The sequence below is a fragment of the Pseudorasbora parva genome, chromosome 23 (assembly GCF_024679245.1).
Source record: "Pseudorasbora parva isolate DD20220531a chromosome 23, ASM2467924v1, whole genome shotgun sequence".
In the NCBI taxonomy this organism is placed as follows: Eukaryota; Metazoa; Chordata; class Actinopteri; order Cypriniformes; family Gobionidae; genus Pseudorasbora; species Pseudorasbora parva.
The window spans coordinates 9915535-9933019 of record NC_090194.1 but is presented as its reverse complement, the minus strand read 5'-3'; the positions used below and the strand labels follow the sequence as shown (position 1 = coordinate 9933019).

At 37.9% G+C, this 17485-nt stretch overlaps 1 protein-coding gene across 4 annotated transcripts in view; it reads left to right on the top strand.

Moving 5' to 3' along the window:
- The window catches only part of nlgn2b (neuroligin 2b), a 171313-nt gene that overhangs the window by 109805 nt on the left and 44023 nt on the right, over positions 1 to 17485 (top strand). For all 4 annotated transcript variants that reach the window (XM_067433229.1, XM_067433231.1, XM_067433228.1 and 1 more), the window contains one exon: positions 14983 to 15036. In XM_067433229.1, the coding sequence (XP_067289330.1) occupies positions 14983 to 15036 (54 nt within the window). The remainder of the gene's footprint in view (positions 1 to 14982; positions 15037 to 17485) is intronic.

Here is a 17485-nt window from a genome sequence, read left to right as displayed (position 1 = left end):
ATGAGAGTCTGGGTGTGCTTTTGATATCGCCGTTGTACTTCCTGCTCTGCTCAACTCTGGTCCCAGACTTTTTTATATTTACTGTAGCACTAAAATCACTAAAAATGTGTTATTTATTACTTGATTGTTCAATCTACCTCACAGAAGTGCTCTGTTTGTTAGAGTTGTTGAATGTTAAAATAAGGTGAATAAAATAAAAAATAAGGAACATCCTGGTTCGTTTTTTCGCTCTTCTTTATTCTTTTTTTATGTATTATAGAAGTATCGGATCGGGACTCGGTATCGGCAGATACTCAAAATCAAATGACTCGGACTCGAGGGCAAAAAAAACCTGATCGGGACATCCCTATTTCAAATGATTATTAAACACCAAGCACAAACTATGAAAAAAGTGTCATTCATTCCGGCGCTCTCAGTGTCCAAATTCACGCACTCATTTTAATTCACCCCTTCTAGTGGAATAATGTAGGGAATAGTGAATGAGGATATATGGAGCGATTTCACAGCACAGCTAGGGACTTGTCCTCCAAAGGCTTTTAAGGAGAAACATCTGAAACAAAGTTAATGCGTAACTGAGTGCTCGATTAAAAAGAGCAAAAATCTTTGCTATTAAATGTGAAATGTTTAAATTTGCATGTTATGATAGCTGTGGATTGGCCTGCTTCACATCTGAACTCTTCTAGGCTCATGCTGTTCACCAACAAACAGAGTTTCACAACCATCCAGCTGTATAGAAAAGCAGAACACACAGCTAAACACATCTTAATCCAGAACTCCGCATTCATGCAGCTTCTGAGTATGTGTTTGTGTGTATTCATATAATGTGACAGGATCAAATGTGTTTGTATTTGTCTAGTCAGTGGAATCTTTTGAACCCAAGCCCAGGGCAGATCAGATATCAGTTATATTGATTTGTTTGGCCGCAACCGTGTTGTGAGTGGTGGTTTAAGCGCTGTGACACCGTCCAACTCCCCACAGTGCACGACAGCTGGAATACCTGATATGCACATCTGCATTACAGCACAAACACCAATGTAAACCCATTCACAGGCATACATGTGTGCTTAAAGCCACTTTGCCGCAATCATATCATGTTGGGTGACATGCACACACACATAGTGTAAACAGTTATTTCTTACTGGGACAAGGGTTGTAACCAATGCTGTGGATCATGACAAACTCCTGCAGGCAAATCTCCCATTATACTGTCTCCCTGTCTCTTTCTCTCCCGTATTTTTCTTTTCCCCCCTAAGTACAGTACAATTCAGCTGCATAAGAAAATTTGTCTTGTTGTTTTCCCTATTGAATCATTCTAAACAACTAGGGGCAATTCAGTAAGAATTAATTGTGGCCACTGATACGGCACTTATTTCTTATGCGGCACTTATGCTCTGTTTGTGTTATTTCACCGCCTGATTCACTAAATGAGTTGCGTTAATCTAGTAACAGCACAAATGTGTATCAAAATGTTCTGAACCCATTTTTGCAATATACCACTGATACCACTTTTTCTAGAACGAGTCCGATACTGATACTTTCATTTTACTTGACGATACAGAGTACCAATACCTGTACTCTCATTGCCTTTAATTTGTAATATTTTTTAATAATGTAGAGAACCTTACAATAGGTTCCATGTGTAACAAGCAAATTAAAAAACATAATTCACAATATGGAAAGTGGAAATATTAAAACATAGTTCAGCAATCAAATATGCCAATAATGGGCTTATTCAAATCCTCTTTTATGTTTTGAGTTATTTTTATGTAATTATTAAATTATCCCTTGACTATATTCTGGCTCGCCACCTAGTGGCACATTTTTTTTTGGGCCCTTGGCCAAATATACTTGACGACCCCTGACATAAATAATTGAACAGTTCATGTTTTTATGTTCAGTTCATGTTTTTTAAATCGCACATACTGTTTATTCTTAATTCAAATGACGCATGTGTGCTGAGTGAACGATCAGCAATCAAGAGCATGCAACAGAAGTGTGAGCTCTCTATCTATTTACCGTTAAGTTAATTTTAGTAATTTGCTCCTCGTTTTACTGTCTTTACTATTGCCATATATTTGACAGAACTATAAACTTTCCAGCGATGTCTATCAAAAAGGGATGCAATTGATAATCTGTGCTGCTGCCCGCTTAAGCATTTTAATAAAAACGAGTACACAAGCAATATCGGGCCTGATACCAGGGCCAGAATCGCTATCAGTGCATCAATTAATCATATCTCTGCCCAAATTGCCATTACTAGAACATAACTGGAAGTTTTACCTAAGTTTTTGTTTCTCATTATATTTAACTGTGATTGTCTTTATTTTTATTTTATCACAATGATTTGTAATTACATCAACAAAACTATATACAAAATGAATACATTTTTATTTTTCGAATTGTGTTGTAGTACTCAACGCCAGTCAATTTTTTTGAAGGTCTCAGACTAAAAAGACTCAGGATTATATTTCAAGACCACTACTTTAGTGTCGAGTTAGAAATTAACGGGGCAAAAATGTCAACAAAATGAATACAAATGGCCAAAAAATTTGAAGGTGCACTATGTAGTATTTTTGCAGTAAAATATCCAAAAACCACCAGGCCAGTGTTATATATTTTGTTGAGTTGAGTACTTACAATATCCCAAATGTCTCCAACTATTTGTAAATTGTGAGAAAATTGCTATTTTAACTAAGGACCGGGACGTTTCAGCATAGCGTTTGAGCGAGTCGCCTGTCAATCGCGTTATATCTGCACTACCCTCAGTTTTATTCTGCAGAAGCGCTTTTCTCTTTTCTTTGACGAGTGAACGCACAGAGTAACATCATAACATCAATTTAAATACACTTAAATGTATCTAATATGATAAACAGAGCTGCTGGCTTTACCTTTATAATCATGACCGGAAAAGCGGAAGTGCGCGCCCCCGGTGACTGTGTCCCGTCCCGTCATAATAAAAGTCCCGGTGCTCGCGAGCCGTGTGTTTGTATAACAATCGCTCCAGCGGCCGTGCTCAGCTCTACAACACTCGGTCCTGCTCTGCTTCATACTACAGTAACGTTAATAACCGCATCCATGAACATGATTTCTGCCGAGTTCTATTTTCCACCAGCTGTGAGGTGAAGACCACATTTCCCAAGACACTGCGCTCACACTTGCCGTCATCAAACTACGCCTTTGTTTTGGATAGGCGCCCTTTAGTGGACGGAAAGTGCACCTTTAGAATACGATTGCAAAAAATTACTTGGATGAGATCTTTTTTTTTAATATTATATAATAAAGAAACATCACAAGAGCAAGGGAGGGGTTTTCACCAAAAGGAGCACAATTGCAAACTTGATATTAATTTTATACAAATGTTTAATAAACAAGAAGTTCATATTAGTGATTTACATTTTAGACACAATTTTATATACAGGTTTTTGCTCTAATTCAACAAAAATAGTTCCAAACAAATTCATAGCAGAACTGTTGAAGTGTTTCCGAGCATCACTGTGTTTCATTACTGAATGAATCGTCTGGTTTGAACAAATCGGTTGAATAAATGATTCCATGGCTCACTCAATTGATTTGCCGCCACCTACTGGCAGTTTTAGTTTCGTATTTAAAGTATAATTTTATTTTTCCATCCAATTCAAAATAGTATTTTTTTTAAACATTAATCTAAACATTATTTATGCAGTTTCAATTATACCAATTTACATGAGACTTTTGTGCAACCTCTGCAGTGCCAAGATGAATTTAGTTTTCAGTGATTTTCATTTTTGTTGGTAACAGCTCTATAGTATATAGTGTCTTATTATTCTATAATTGGATTAATGGATTAAATACAAGATATTTCTCAGGCAGTAAATGTGGATCTTTCAAATGAATTTGAGAAATGCCGGTCTGGTCTTGCTCTTGACTTTTTCTCACCTTGCGTTGGTCTTGTCTTAGTCTCAACCATTCAAAATCTTGGTCTCAATACACTCTGGTTTTGGTTATTGCTTTGTTCTCAGTTTAGGTGGTTTTGACAACAACACTCAATCTGGTATAATCAGTACAATCTGTTCCCAAAATAGCATTCATTTTAATAGGGATTGCTCTCCTAAAATGTGTGCTCACCCAAACTTTCTCCTGCAGAACAAGATATCTTGAATTAATGATGTATATCTTTTGAATAAGATATTGACTCATGTTTTCATACAATGAAAGTGAATTCTGTCCAAAATATCTTATGATCTACTGAAGAACGCCATAAGCATTTGTTATATGTTTGAAAACTGTTTTTTTTTCAGGATTCTTTGATGAATAGAAAGTTCAAAAGAAAAGCATTTGTCTTAAATTGAAATATTTTGAAACATTATACACTACCATTCAAAAGGGTCCGTACAAATTTCATCAGCTCAGTCCCATCACCAGTGGTCGGCAGGATGGGACGGGATGATGAATGGAGGCCGGGGTGGGAGATAGTCAGATTACCATTGGATCCCAGTTGTCTACAATGAAAGTTTGTAAAACTTTCCAGTGTAATATGTTCACTGCAGAGGCGGGTGTAGATGGTGATCCTCAGCTGTCCATCAAGGTGGCTCTTCACAAAATTAAACGCAGAAAGTTATCACAACCAGGTAATATACATTTATGTGACCAAGGCATAGCTAGCTAGCAGACTGTAGGCTGTAGTAACTAACTGTACTGACAGTAACTCGCGACTGAGCTGGCGAACTGATGCGAATGTGCTCTAGTAGGTATTATAGTGTTAGGAGAGGGGCCTTGCTCAGTCACTCCAGTGCCTCATCGAGCCATTATTTCAGGCCTGCCCAAAAAATCCTGAGCACAGAAATGGTGGAAAACTGTTTAACCATCTAACTCCACAATTCAGTACTACACAGTTAACAGTCGTAACATGTTTCAACAATACATTTTTTACATTTATAATGTGTTGCCTTTACACAGACTTTAAAGAATCATGCAAGAAATTGTACACAACTGTTTTCAATACTGATAATAATATTGTTTCTTCAGCAGTGCATCAGCATAGAATGATTTCTGAAGGATCATGTGACACTAAAGACTGGAGTAATGATGCTGAAAATTCAGCTTAGCCATCACAGAAATAAATTACATTTTAAAATATATTCAATAATAGAATAAGAGTAGCATAAGAGTTGTCTGGCTATCACCAGACCAAGCTCAATTTATAATTGAACATTGGTCTGGGGAGTCTGCTCTGTACTTTCTACTGCACAAAAGGCGTGATAAATGAGCATTATTCGAATGACTCTGTACGCAATTAAATAGTCCTTTAACCAATTAGACCACAAAAGGCATGATCAACGAGCATAATTTGAATGACTCTGTATGCAATTGGATAGTCCTTCAACCAATCAGACCACAAGAGGCGTGATCAACGACCCATTGCTTCTCTATCCGTCATCATGTTAAAACCACCAATAGCGCGTCAGGTGGATAAGCCTTTGATTGGTTCCCGCAAACGTGTAACAGTCTGGAAACCTATTCATTAATTGCTACTGCTTCTGAGTTTACCCAGTCTAGCATAAGAGTGTAGCATTTAAAAATATTATCGATTCCAAACTTTTAAATAGTATATGTACTGTTTGTATATTTTTATGCAATAAAATATAGCAATTAGCAACCTTTAACTTCCTCCCACTTTCGTTATTATGGCCATGTTCTTTTCAGATTTCACCCCTATGATATTCTTGCCCCTAGATATGGCTTTGTTCTCTCCTTCAACCCGTTTTATTTTCCGCCGGGAATATATTGTCTGATAACTTAGCATCTCCTCTTACTAAACCATAAGATTTGAGACATCAATTATGTCTGCAGCATAATGCATACATAACAGCATACCTAAGTTCAGCACTTACCGTTAGGGGTTTGTTTTGAATTCAACCCTAGGTATGAGCAAAAGTAGTAGTGATGTTTGCGTGGCACGCACCACTAACAGACCCTCTTTTACTGTGAAAGGTCTATTAGAGCCAACAGCTCTACATAAACGCACACACATTTTTAACTCCAGCTGTGCTCTGTGTGGGAAGGCAGCTGTGTTCTCGTCTAGCCGACTGTGTTAGCCTCTGCCACAGTTCTGCCTCCACCAAACACCCAGAATCCTCAATTTTTATTGCCGGTTCGACGAGCGTTTACCATCCATACGCTTTATTAAAAGCTATATTTCAGCACAGCATGATGCAGCAGATGCAGACAGCACACCAGCGAGAGAAAGAGCGAGCAAGAGATGGATAGAGTGCGACAGGAGGAGAGAGGAAGAGAAGGATGACACTTGTTTGAGTGGGAGCAGCTGGGAGATTGCTAGCAGTAACTGAAGGTTTATGTCATGAAGACAGGGACGGTCTTCTTCTCACTTGCCCACAGGCACCGAATGGCAAAGAAACACAGCTCCGCACACTCGTACGCACGCGTGCCCGATGACCTCATTTTCACGGAGCTCTTGGAGACGATTACAACGGTGATTCGTCCCTCTCCCGAAATTTCACTGAAAAACTGGCCATTACATCATGTCACTTGAGGCTGCGCTCACCTCTTTACTAGGTGACTTTTAAAAACAACATGAAATGGTATTTGCAACCCATTTAGCTTCCGTAATTTGCCATTTATGAGTGAAACAGAATATTTAGCAGGAATGTCGATGTGGGGGGGGATGGTGGTGGTGGGGTGATTTGATTCAGAATTTGATTGGATGCTGAAAAGTGGGCTATTATGTTACGGCTAATATTATATTCCATGCTTTCATGGACCTGTCTATGTCAATGGTCTGTATCATAATACCTGGAGAAAGTGAGAAAGTTTATAATGTAACAAAATATTTCTATTTCAAATCAATATTGTTCTTATGAACAAAGAATCTGTATAAAAGAATCATAGTTTTTACACAAAATATTCAACATCTGTTTTCAACATTGGTAATGGCACGAAATTTTACATGAGCACCAAATCAGCTTGTTAGAATGTTTTTTTTTTTTGTGTGACACTAAAGTTCAGATTTGCCATCACATGAATAAATTAGATTTTAAAATACATTAAAATAGAAAACTGCTAATGTTCTTGTATTTTTGATCAGATAAATGTAGCCTTAGTTAGAGTAAGAGACTACAAAAAGATTTTAAAAATCGTGTCGACCCCAAACATTTGAACATTAGTGTTTGTGACATGTAATCGCTGTTCATTGATGCTCAGTTGCACATATTTGTTTTCAGCCAATCACCAAGCCTTTGGCTTAAAGTCAATCCTGAACTGTGACGTGAAGGGCAGCAGACAAAAAAACCTGTATGTCCAGAATCAAAACAGAAAGATCCACTGCTAAAACATCTGAAACATGAACATTTAAGTTTAGTTTTAAATGGCCAACAATAGGGAGCTGCACTGATGATGTAATTTTGTTGGCCAACCCGTAAGTTAGCATCACCCTAGTTCCCTTGACAAAAAACTATAGAATTTTTCATTGGCTTTTGCATTATTGCATAAAATAATTATAAAAAATATTCTTGCACATTTTGTTCATTAAGATAATGTTCACAAATCGACAACTGAATTTGGAAAATACAATAGCCAGAAGTTAAAACCTAAATTTAGGTGAATAAACAAACGACACCTCATTCACATGACTTTAACGTCACCATCGCTAAGCTTCCAATAACTCTTTCGATCTTTAAAATGTACAAGTTGGAAAGTTTAAGTTTGAATATTGAACTGAGTTTATAATGTGACGTTGAATAAAGTGTAAAAATAGCTTGAGTTTGTTTCCCCAAACCAGTTAATCGCAAACCCCATCCGCAATTATTTTATTGGTCAACTCAATTACCTAACATCTCTGAAGAAAAGTTAATGGATTCAGTTCAGAGTGTCATAAATGGATCAAGTTGTGCTACTAAAGCTGTGCTAGGGTTGAGGTTAGAATCAGGAGTTTGTATTTGTTTCAGCGTTGTGTAGTAATCAGCATTGCGATTGACATGAACAGTGACATTTTTTTCCTGTTGGCTGCAAGATGGAGTTTTCGCTGAACTGGTTTGATGTAAAAAAAAATATCACGCGATGAGCATGTCATTGATTTTCACTTTAAATGTGTCCTGACAAATTACACGTCACGCCCGGTTAGGACACAGTTAGTAATCGAACCTCCACAGTCACAATGGCCCTCATTTATCAAAAGTGCGTACACCGAATTTCCAGCGTACACCTTGTGTACACCCAAAACCACGGTGACTTTGAGATTTATCAATATGAACGTTGGCGTACGGCACGCTCAAATCCTACGCCAGCTCAGGAGGTGGTGTACGCACGTTTTGAGTTAGTGCAAAAATGCGCAGAAAAACAATTCCTAACACCACAGAACGCACTGACAAAGATATGCTATATTATGACCCACTGTACAAAAACAACAACATAGTAATTATAAACTTCAGTGTTTATTTTTGTGATACATGGAATTGTTTAATTTGTGTGACTATAGCAAAGCATTTGATTTGTAGGCACGTATTCCTCCAGTTGCAAGCCTGTGCGCTTTATCTGACGGTTCAGGGTTAGGCCCGACAGCTGCGCACGGACTGGGACTGAAAATAATTCAGACTGACAAAATAATAAAAATGACATTCTTCTTTTTTTAAATAATAATAATAATAAAATAAATAATAACATTCTTCTTCTAAATAACAATAATCGTCATTAATAATAAAAATCATAAGAAGAAGAAGAAGAAAAATCTTACAAATTGCCATGCAATTATTAATGTGAATGAATGGTACTCCACATCACATCATCACTATTGTAGACCCCAATACATGTGCCATGATACGAAATTAAATGCTAATTGTTTAAAAACGTCCTCTAAAATAATGCATTGTGATAGGTCATTTCTCATCCAAACAGCTATTTAAACTGCTGGAGTGCGCTTCTCAACCCTCACACTATTAACAGTAGGCTACTTGTAATTTGGGTCCATATCTGTTTTTTTTTGTTTTTGTGGGTGCCTTTAATCCCACTCTTTAAACTCCCAAATAAAACAATTTAGTTTTTTTTCCACTTCCCTGGTGATGGGCTCGATGGGCTCAATCATCTCAGAAGTTCAGTAGTCAGGGCACCGATCAGTATGGTGGCCTAGTAGTGCAGCCGTAGTAAATTAAACCACAACACAACGGAAACAAGGCACGACACAACGAAATCACCACAGCACGACGGAATCGCCACAACACAACGGAAATGCTCCCGTCCACGAGGGGGCTCTCGGAGTGCAATAAAGTTAGTTTTCCTTGCCATTGCTCTATAGATTCGCCAGTCTTACAAAGATATAAATACTACGATCAGTTTTAAGTGTGTAACCATTGTATATTGACATGAAATATCAACTCAAAATCACCTACAGGCATTATAGCTGCATATTTATAATCAAAAAATGTTTTTACTCGCGATCACGACGCTTGATGCCTAAAGGAACGTCTGCCAATTCCACCAAGTGATTGAAACGTATAATTTTATTAATAAAAATTACTTTTTTTGTTTTGTTTAAAATTCCAATGTCATGCATTGAGTCAGTTTTTTAGAATACAAAAAAGCTGTGGGATTTTAACATGTCTGTTTTAAATGTTAAAAGTAATTTTAATTCATACAAATTACGCGTTTTGTGTTGTGGCTCGTTTCCGTTGTGCTGTAGCGATTTCGTTGTGTTGTGCCTCGTTTCCGTTGTGTTGTAGCGATTTCGTTGTGTTGTGGTTTAATTCAGTACAGCTGCACTACTGGGCCACCGTAGATCAGGGAGTCAGCCCATTGACTTATGTTCTAATCAGTGCCCTGACTATTGGACTAGTGAGATGATTGAGACGCGCCCGATCTCCACGTCGGAGAACTTTCACTTCTTTGCCGTCTTCCGTGTGTCCATGGCGTAAAATGAGGGCGTGGGGGAGGCAGAGACTTCTGTATATAGGGGCGTGTTATTCTAATGACGATCATTTCAGCCGCGGCATTTATCAAGGGCAAGTATTGCGTACACCTGGATTGCAGAGGTGCGCACAGCTTCATAAATCAGGCGGTGAGAGGAGTTGCGAGCATAATCTTACACCAACATATACGCCGTTTCTACGTAAGATTGATAAATGAGGGCCAATGTACTGTATCCAGCCTTTACTGCAACAAGACATTTCATTTGTTGTGTGGTTTCTAATTCTGTAGTGTGCTGGTTAGCCCCACCCACATCAAAATCTACTTGTAAGATTGTGGCCAAAACTGGTACTGCAGGTGTATCTCCTCATCCCCTCCCCCCTGACTCAAAGTTGCCAGATGGGCTGCAGGATCCAGCAGGAACATTTGTAGTTGCAGCTGTGGTAACTAGAGCAGAGCTGGCAACCCGGATGCAGAAACACTACTGACTTCATGATTTGTAGATAGGTGGAGTGGGTAGGCCAAAACACAACATGACAACATCAACATCAGTTGAGGGCTGCAACAACTTTTAAATGACAATATCCCGGACTACTCTTGTCAGTAATGAAATGAACATGATTTCTTAATGTCTAGTGACATATCAGGGTCATTTTAGGATTAATTGAAATACATTTCTTACATACAGTTCCTTTAAACATCAAATGTTCTCTAGTTGACTGAGATTGAGCAATATTTTTGCTTTTAAAAGTGGACACAATATACAGTCAGTGGAAACTAGACCCGTCATGTCTGATTAGGCAACCTCCCCAAGTTTCTCTTGAAGCCAATAAGGAAGTGACTTGAACTGCAAATCATCGACTGGCCACTATTGACAGGCTTGAGAAGGGGAAGAATCTCATTGAGCCCATGTTAAAATGCCCAAATTTACAGCAGAATTTTATTTTTACAGTCAGGTACAAATTGTGGTTTTGGTCTATACAGCTAATTTTGCCCTTCATGACAACTGTGAGGGGGGTGATTTATATATATATATATAACATTCGTTTTACATTTTACAAACCCTTAAAGTTCTGCATAATTAAGGGCGTGGCCACATTGAGTGACAGGTGGATTGCTGTTTGTCTGTTATTCATCATGTCACCTAAGCTCCGCCCACATCCCACCTCTTTGCCCATTGTAAGTTATCTGGTGATGTGCGATGACGTGCTGCCAAGATGGTAACGGCCAGCTCAACCATACTTTACATTTCACAACTGCTCTTCAGAATCCTATGGGTAATGTCACAGACACTACGGCCATATTTTTTTACAGCCTATGGTTTGGACACAGCCTTAGAGTTAATACAAAAGACAAAGAAAGAAACTGCTGTAGCCATTGTTTAATGGCTCATCTAGAGTCTTTAATGGAGGGGAGATATATATTTTGTAGCACATGACATCAGCCCTTCAAGGCAGATTGCTTTCATGTATTGTTTTTTCTAGGTCTGCTCCCCTTGCAGACAGAGAGAGAGATACAGAGATATATAAAAAAAGCAAAAAAAAGAGACTGAGAGAATATGCTGAAGACATCTCTACACGGCAAGCCTGTCAGGGAGGACAAACCTGCTGGTTGCACTGGGATGGCGTACTGCCGGGTTTCCTGTCACGCACTACTGTCAGAAAGTACCAAATACACACTCACTCACACACAAACTTCCCAGAAAGAAAGTGTTTACTGCACAAACTGTTCGGCGGCTCGAAACCCGCTGCCATCTCTCAGGCTGGGAATAACGCCACGTTCACGGAGCCTAGTTTTCCCTTTCCGACTGTCACCGCACCAGGCGCTCACCAGCCCACGTACCACCCAAGACTCATCCCAAGTAAATGATCTTTCCTCCATTTTAAGTCTTCATTATCATGCTTTCCGCTTTTCTCCCACACCGACGGCATATTCCATGTCTTCTCTTGCGCTTGGAGGTGAATTTCCGGGCCTTCGTTTTAAAGCTGGTGCATCGTCTTCAAAGGCCAGCAGGATTAGGTTTCTGGGAAAAGCCTGAGCCCTAATGGAGGCTGTAGACCATAGACGGAAGCAGTAACCAGTAAAATAGTGAAAGCTTGATCTCCAAATGCTTTAAGCGTCGATAAAGTGCTGACGTTGCTGAGACTTAATCACACACACAAGCTCGCTCCATACTCCCATCAACCTGTCTCCTGGTCTCCAGTCTTTACTGGAAGAACTGACCTGAGACGGTGAATTGAACTGAAAATCACGTCAGCATTGATCGAGTCTCAAAGCTTAAGTGCAATTCAGGATTCAGCTCAGATGAGCATGCAAGAAGGCACACGCACTCGACAACATGAGGAATAAGCATATGTCGTTTATTTTAGCGTGCATCCTTAAAGGTGAAGTAGGTCGTTACGGTTTGGTGCCACTAGAGGCACAGTGTTTTTAATAATAGTTAATAGCCATAAACCAAACCAACCAGCTACGAGGCGAAGCACAACATAACACACTTTGATTTGGAGCGAAAAAGTATTTGAAAATCAGACAGAAAGTCAAAGGGACATCACTGACACAATCAAATTAAGCATTGTGAATGAAAAGCGATGGATACATTTAAAACTACTGATTTGAAGATATATATATATATATATATATATATATATATATATATATATATATATATATATATATATCTTCAAATCAGTGTACACATACACACTGATTTGAAAAACACACTGACATCATATACACATACACACACACACACACTTACATATATATTTTATGCATTAAAGTAGTTTGACAGTGTAAGGAAACTAGTGCTTTATGGGAGTGATTGGGCGCTAGAGTTCTGCCATGATTTGTTTGTTTTTAGTCTGTGACTGGATTATAGAAGTATGCGTCCATACAGTATGAACAGAATAATACTGTGAAATTAATAATATGGTTAGGTGTAGTATTGTAATGTGACCTGCTTCATTAGCTACATCACTGTTCCTCGCCATTTATGTAATGACTCTCCTGTGGCCTCACGCTTCAGAATTTCAGCGCAAAGAATGTGCCATCCAGGTATTTTTTGCCTTTGGTTTTATGAATACTGTGTATTTGGGCATACTACACTTTTGAAATCTTGCTTTTTTGCATACTATATAGTGTAAAAGCAGTTGTATTCAGACTTTGATGGGACACCAACCTACTAATGGCTTAGTTGTCTCTCCACTTGTGATAAGAGAAAGAATTATGTTCCTTGAAAACATGACACTTTCACTTTAAATATGTGTATGCTTCAAGAAAAATCAGAGGGTGAGCATTTGAATTGTTTTATGAGAATACAATTGTACTGAATATATGTTTGTTTGACAGTCTGGGTGAGGATTACATGCATAGTAATGACAAATGGGGTTTGTGTGTGTGCGTGTGTGTGTGGGCTATTGGTGTTGAGAGCTTGTGTAGCAGATAAACGGTAAATAAATGGAGACGATTTCTATCTCGTCTCTTACAGGCCCACCGCCAGTACTGCGGGAGGGGGTAGGGGGTCATGCCGATAATACCCGTTAATGGCTGTCGCCACACAAACATTTAGCATTTAACCTGAGTTAGCGATTGATGCTAATGTGTCTCACTGCACCAAGAAGACAAAAGAATGAACTATTTAACTAAGACTTGTTTCATTGGGGTGAATAAGACCAAAATGTGAAGAAAAATAGAATTTAACTTGCATCATTTAGCACCTGACTTTCAATGCAATATTAGCCTCAGATTCTGTGTTTAAAAGAATACTATGGCGTTAGGAGGGTGTTGTTTAGAATAGCATGTAGCATTAATTAGTATTAATATGGTAATCTAAAGCGCTACAAAGATGGTAATGCCATGGTAAATATCTACATTTGATGTAAATGTACTATTATTTATATTCAAATTAATTGAATACATCATTTATAATATAATATGATTCATTTAGTTTTTAATCCATATATATATGTGTGTGTGTGTGTGTGTGTGTGTGTGTGTGTGTGTAGTTTTAATCAACACGGATGGTAACAGTTAGCATCATGTGGTGTTTAGCCAACAATGCTACACTCTAACAAATGCTGGGTTGTTTTAACCCAATGCTGGGTCAAATATGGACTAACCCAGCAATTGGGTTATTTTAATCCTCCGGTTGAGTTAAATATTTGCTTAAGACAACCCAAACGCTGGGTTAAAATAACCCTACTGCTGGGTTAGTCCATATTTGACCCAACATTGGGTTGTTTTTTTACTCAGAATTTTTTTGAGTGTATATATTTAAAATACATTATCTTGACTTTATTTTTGTGCAGATAATAAAGGATAGAGAAGAGTCCAGGTCAAGTTTGTTGTTATTTTTCACATTTAATTTTATCCCACAACTGTACGGACCACTCTTTGTTTTTATCAGTTGCTCTTCAGTTTAAAAAATGCTCAAGAGTAAATTTGATTTTGACTTCAAATTTCACTTTGTACCAGATGTCTATTAGTTAGTAACTTGAATAGATAAACGCTCATTTATTGTTATAAATGTATGTCCTCTTTCTTAAGAAAATGACACAATGTTTGTAAGACAGGAAAAGAGAGATCACAGTTTCAGCAGTCTTATCCTGTGAGGGGGAGTTACAGTCCCACAGGACATTAAGACGGAGGACTCCTGAGGGCCATTGCACTAAACGCAGCTTTGCTACAGTGTTTCCACATGTCTCATCACTTTCTCTCTTTGGGCACAAAGAAAGATGGCTGGACATTTGTCATTGAAAGCCTGGCATGTAGCGAATGAGTGAGTGTGGAAGGGAAGACTGAGGGGGAAAAGAGACATAATAACATCACAACTGCTAGTAGAGATGTTAGCAAGTGTCACACCACCTTCAGTTCCTCTCTCTTTCTCTTTCTATGAGTTTGTTGTCTGTTTTGTTCTTTTGCTTTGGCTGCTGTTTTTGATTCTTCTTTTAAATTGGGACACATGATCTCTTGCTAGTTTGTCGTTTTTCTTGTTTTGCTGTTTTGGAATTTTTTGCTCTTTTTGTTTAAGCGCAGTAAAATCTTTTTGAATTTTGTCTTTTCTCTTTCCCCCCCTTTTTGTCTTAACCCCAGGTCCGCTCACAAAAAAACACGATGAGTCTTCGATGAACAGACCGAGGGACGAAGGTATTTTTCTTGCATGTTTTTCCCTTTTTGTCTTGTTTTTCAGACTCTTTTTGGGGGGCGGTTGTAATATGTGCCATTATTTCTCTTGATTATTTTGTCTTGTATGTTTTTGCAGTTTGCTTTTAGCTGAACAAGTCACAGACACACACATAGATATGCTCAAGCATATATGTACTAATTCATACACTGCTGATGTGGTTATTTGTGCTGCAAATATTTTTAATCTCTTCTTGAAACAAATGTTTCCTACATCATTTCATTATAACAGGCTTTTATTTTAGGAATAATGTCCCGTCAACGCTTATTAAGATTTCATTATACGTTCTGTGTCCTTTTTGATGAATGGCAAAGGATTAGCCAGAAATCAATAAACTACAAATCCCATCAGCCCCCCGTGATTTAGTGCAATTTCATTGGCCGACATGCATCCAGCTGTGAATGCAGTAGAGTAGCTAATGCAGTAAGTCTGTAAAAGACAACAGGCTGGATTTATAGCTTTCAGTAGCAGAGTAAAATTGAGTCTAGATACTGGATGTTCAAATAGCATTTTAAATGGCTTAATATTAATCTTGTATCTTAATATGGCCCAGATTAAATTAATAAAATGTGAAAATATTTTTTTGATATGGAAGTTGCGACAAGCTCTTGTTGTGTATATGTATGTGTTTACAGCATATACTGTGTGTGTGAACACATTTGTGTTTGAATATGTGGGTGTCTTCAGTGTGTGTGTGTGTGTGTGTGTGTGTGTGTGTGTGTGTGTGTGTGTGTGTGTGTGTGTGTGTGTGTGTGTGTGTGTGTGTGTGTGTGTGTGTGTGTGTGTGTGTGTGCGTGCGCGGGGCATGTCGATCATTCTATGTAACACTTTCACAGATTCCACAAAATGTGTGTTTCTGTTGTGTTTAAAAAAAACTGGCAGCTGTGGTTGCCAGCTATTCACTGTACAGAGACAACATTTGGTGCCTTTATATTTTGCCGTTAATGACAGGCTTTATATGTTTTAATGATTTAATTTACCTATAGGAGTAAATTTGCTATGTATTTTAAAATATAATGAAATCAAACATTAATACAACTAATGAAAGTAGAAGGTTACAAGATGGCAATGAGTTCATAAAAATGGTCTGTAACAAAACATAAACATCTAGACAGTATACATTATTAAAATAACTAAACAACATAAAATATAGAATATGTAGAAAATAAAAAGAAATTGGGGAGTGTTCTAAGTGGGGAAAGAAATATTTTATAATTAAATTATTTAATTAATTTACTTTTCAAGTACTGTTTTCTTAAAGGGATAGTTCATTCAAACATCATTTACTCACTGTCACTGTCATTTCCCCCCATTTCAAATCCAATTTTAAAGGTGCCCTAGAATGAAAATTTTTATTAACCTTGCCATAGTTAAATAAAAAGAGTTCATTACATGGACATCACATACAGTGAGTCTCAAACACCATTGCCTCCTCCTTCATATGTAAATCTTGTTTGTGAAAAACACCACGGAAAAACAGGCTATTTTCAACATAATGCCACATATGACGCAATCGCTGGGATCCTTAATATGTACGCCCCTAACATTAGCATGTCACCCAATGTTCATTGTCAGGCGAAACTGCGCAGTGCGCAGCCGTCGGGAGTTCAGCAGATAAACAAGCGTCGTTTGAGGATAGCGAAAACCGCATAGAAATAAATGTCATGTTCCAGGCTGTGCAAGGGACGTGAGGACTTTTCATACCCTTCCCACAGATAAAAAATGTCAACAGTCATGGTTGATGTTTATTTACAATCAGATACTGCAACAATTTAATTCAAAGTTGTTCGTTTGCTCGGCCCAATTTACCACAGAGTTTTTCTAACCTAAGACAAAATATCGATAGTAGGATTCGCTCAGCGTCTAAAACTGAAGAAAGGGCCGATTCCAACCATATTCCTGCAAACAGTGATTTTATCCACTTCTTGAGTGTTGAACCCATTTGTGATTAAATTGAAAGTTTCTTAGTAAGACATAATTACGATAATATCCTGTGTTGTCTAGATCTAACGCAAGATGCTAGTATTGGAAACTCCAGGTAGCACATATAACAGTTTGTCAAATGACAGGTTAATATTATTTCCTGCCAGTGTTGTCATAAAATACAACAGTAGATACGTATGCCGATCCCTTTTGACGGATTGTAATCTAAATTAGCCTATATTTCATCATTAACACATAACTCAAAAGCTAACTACGTTTACTACTACTGTTTAGTTGCTTACAGATCGCTCAGTCGATCATTGTAGCTAACATCACCTTCTTCACCATCTAAGTTGAAACGATAGTCATTTGACAAGGCTTAGTCAATTTGTTAAATAAATATACATTTTTGAGAACTGAAGTATGATTATTTTGCAGCGGGTGAGAATAAACATGACACTGACTATTTTGAGTGGCTTCTACATTAAT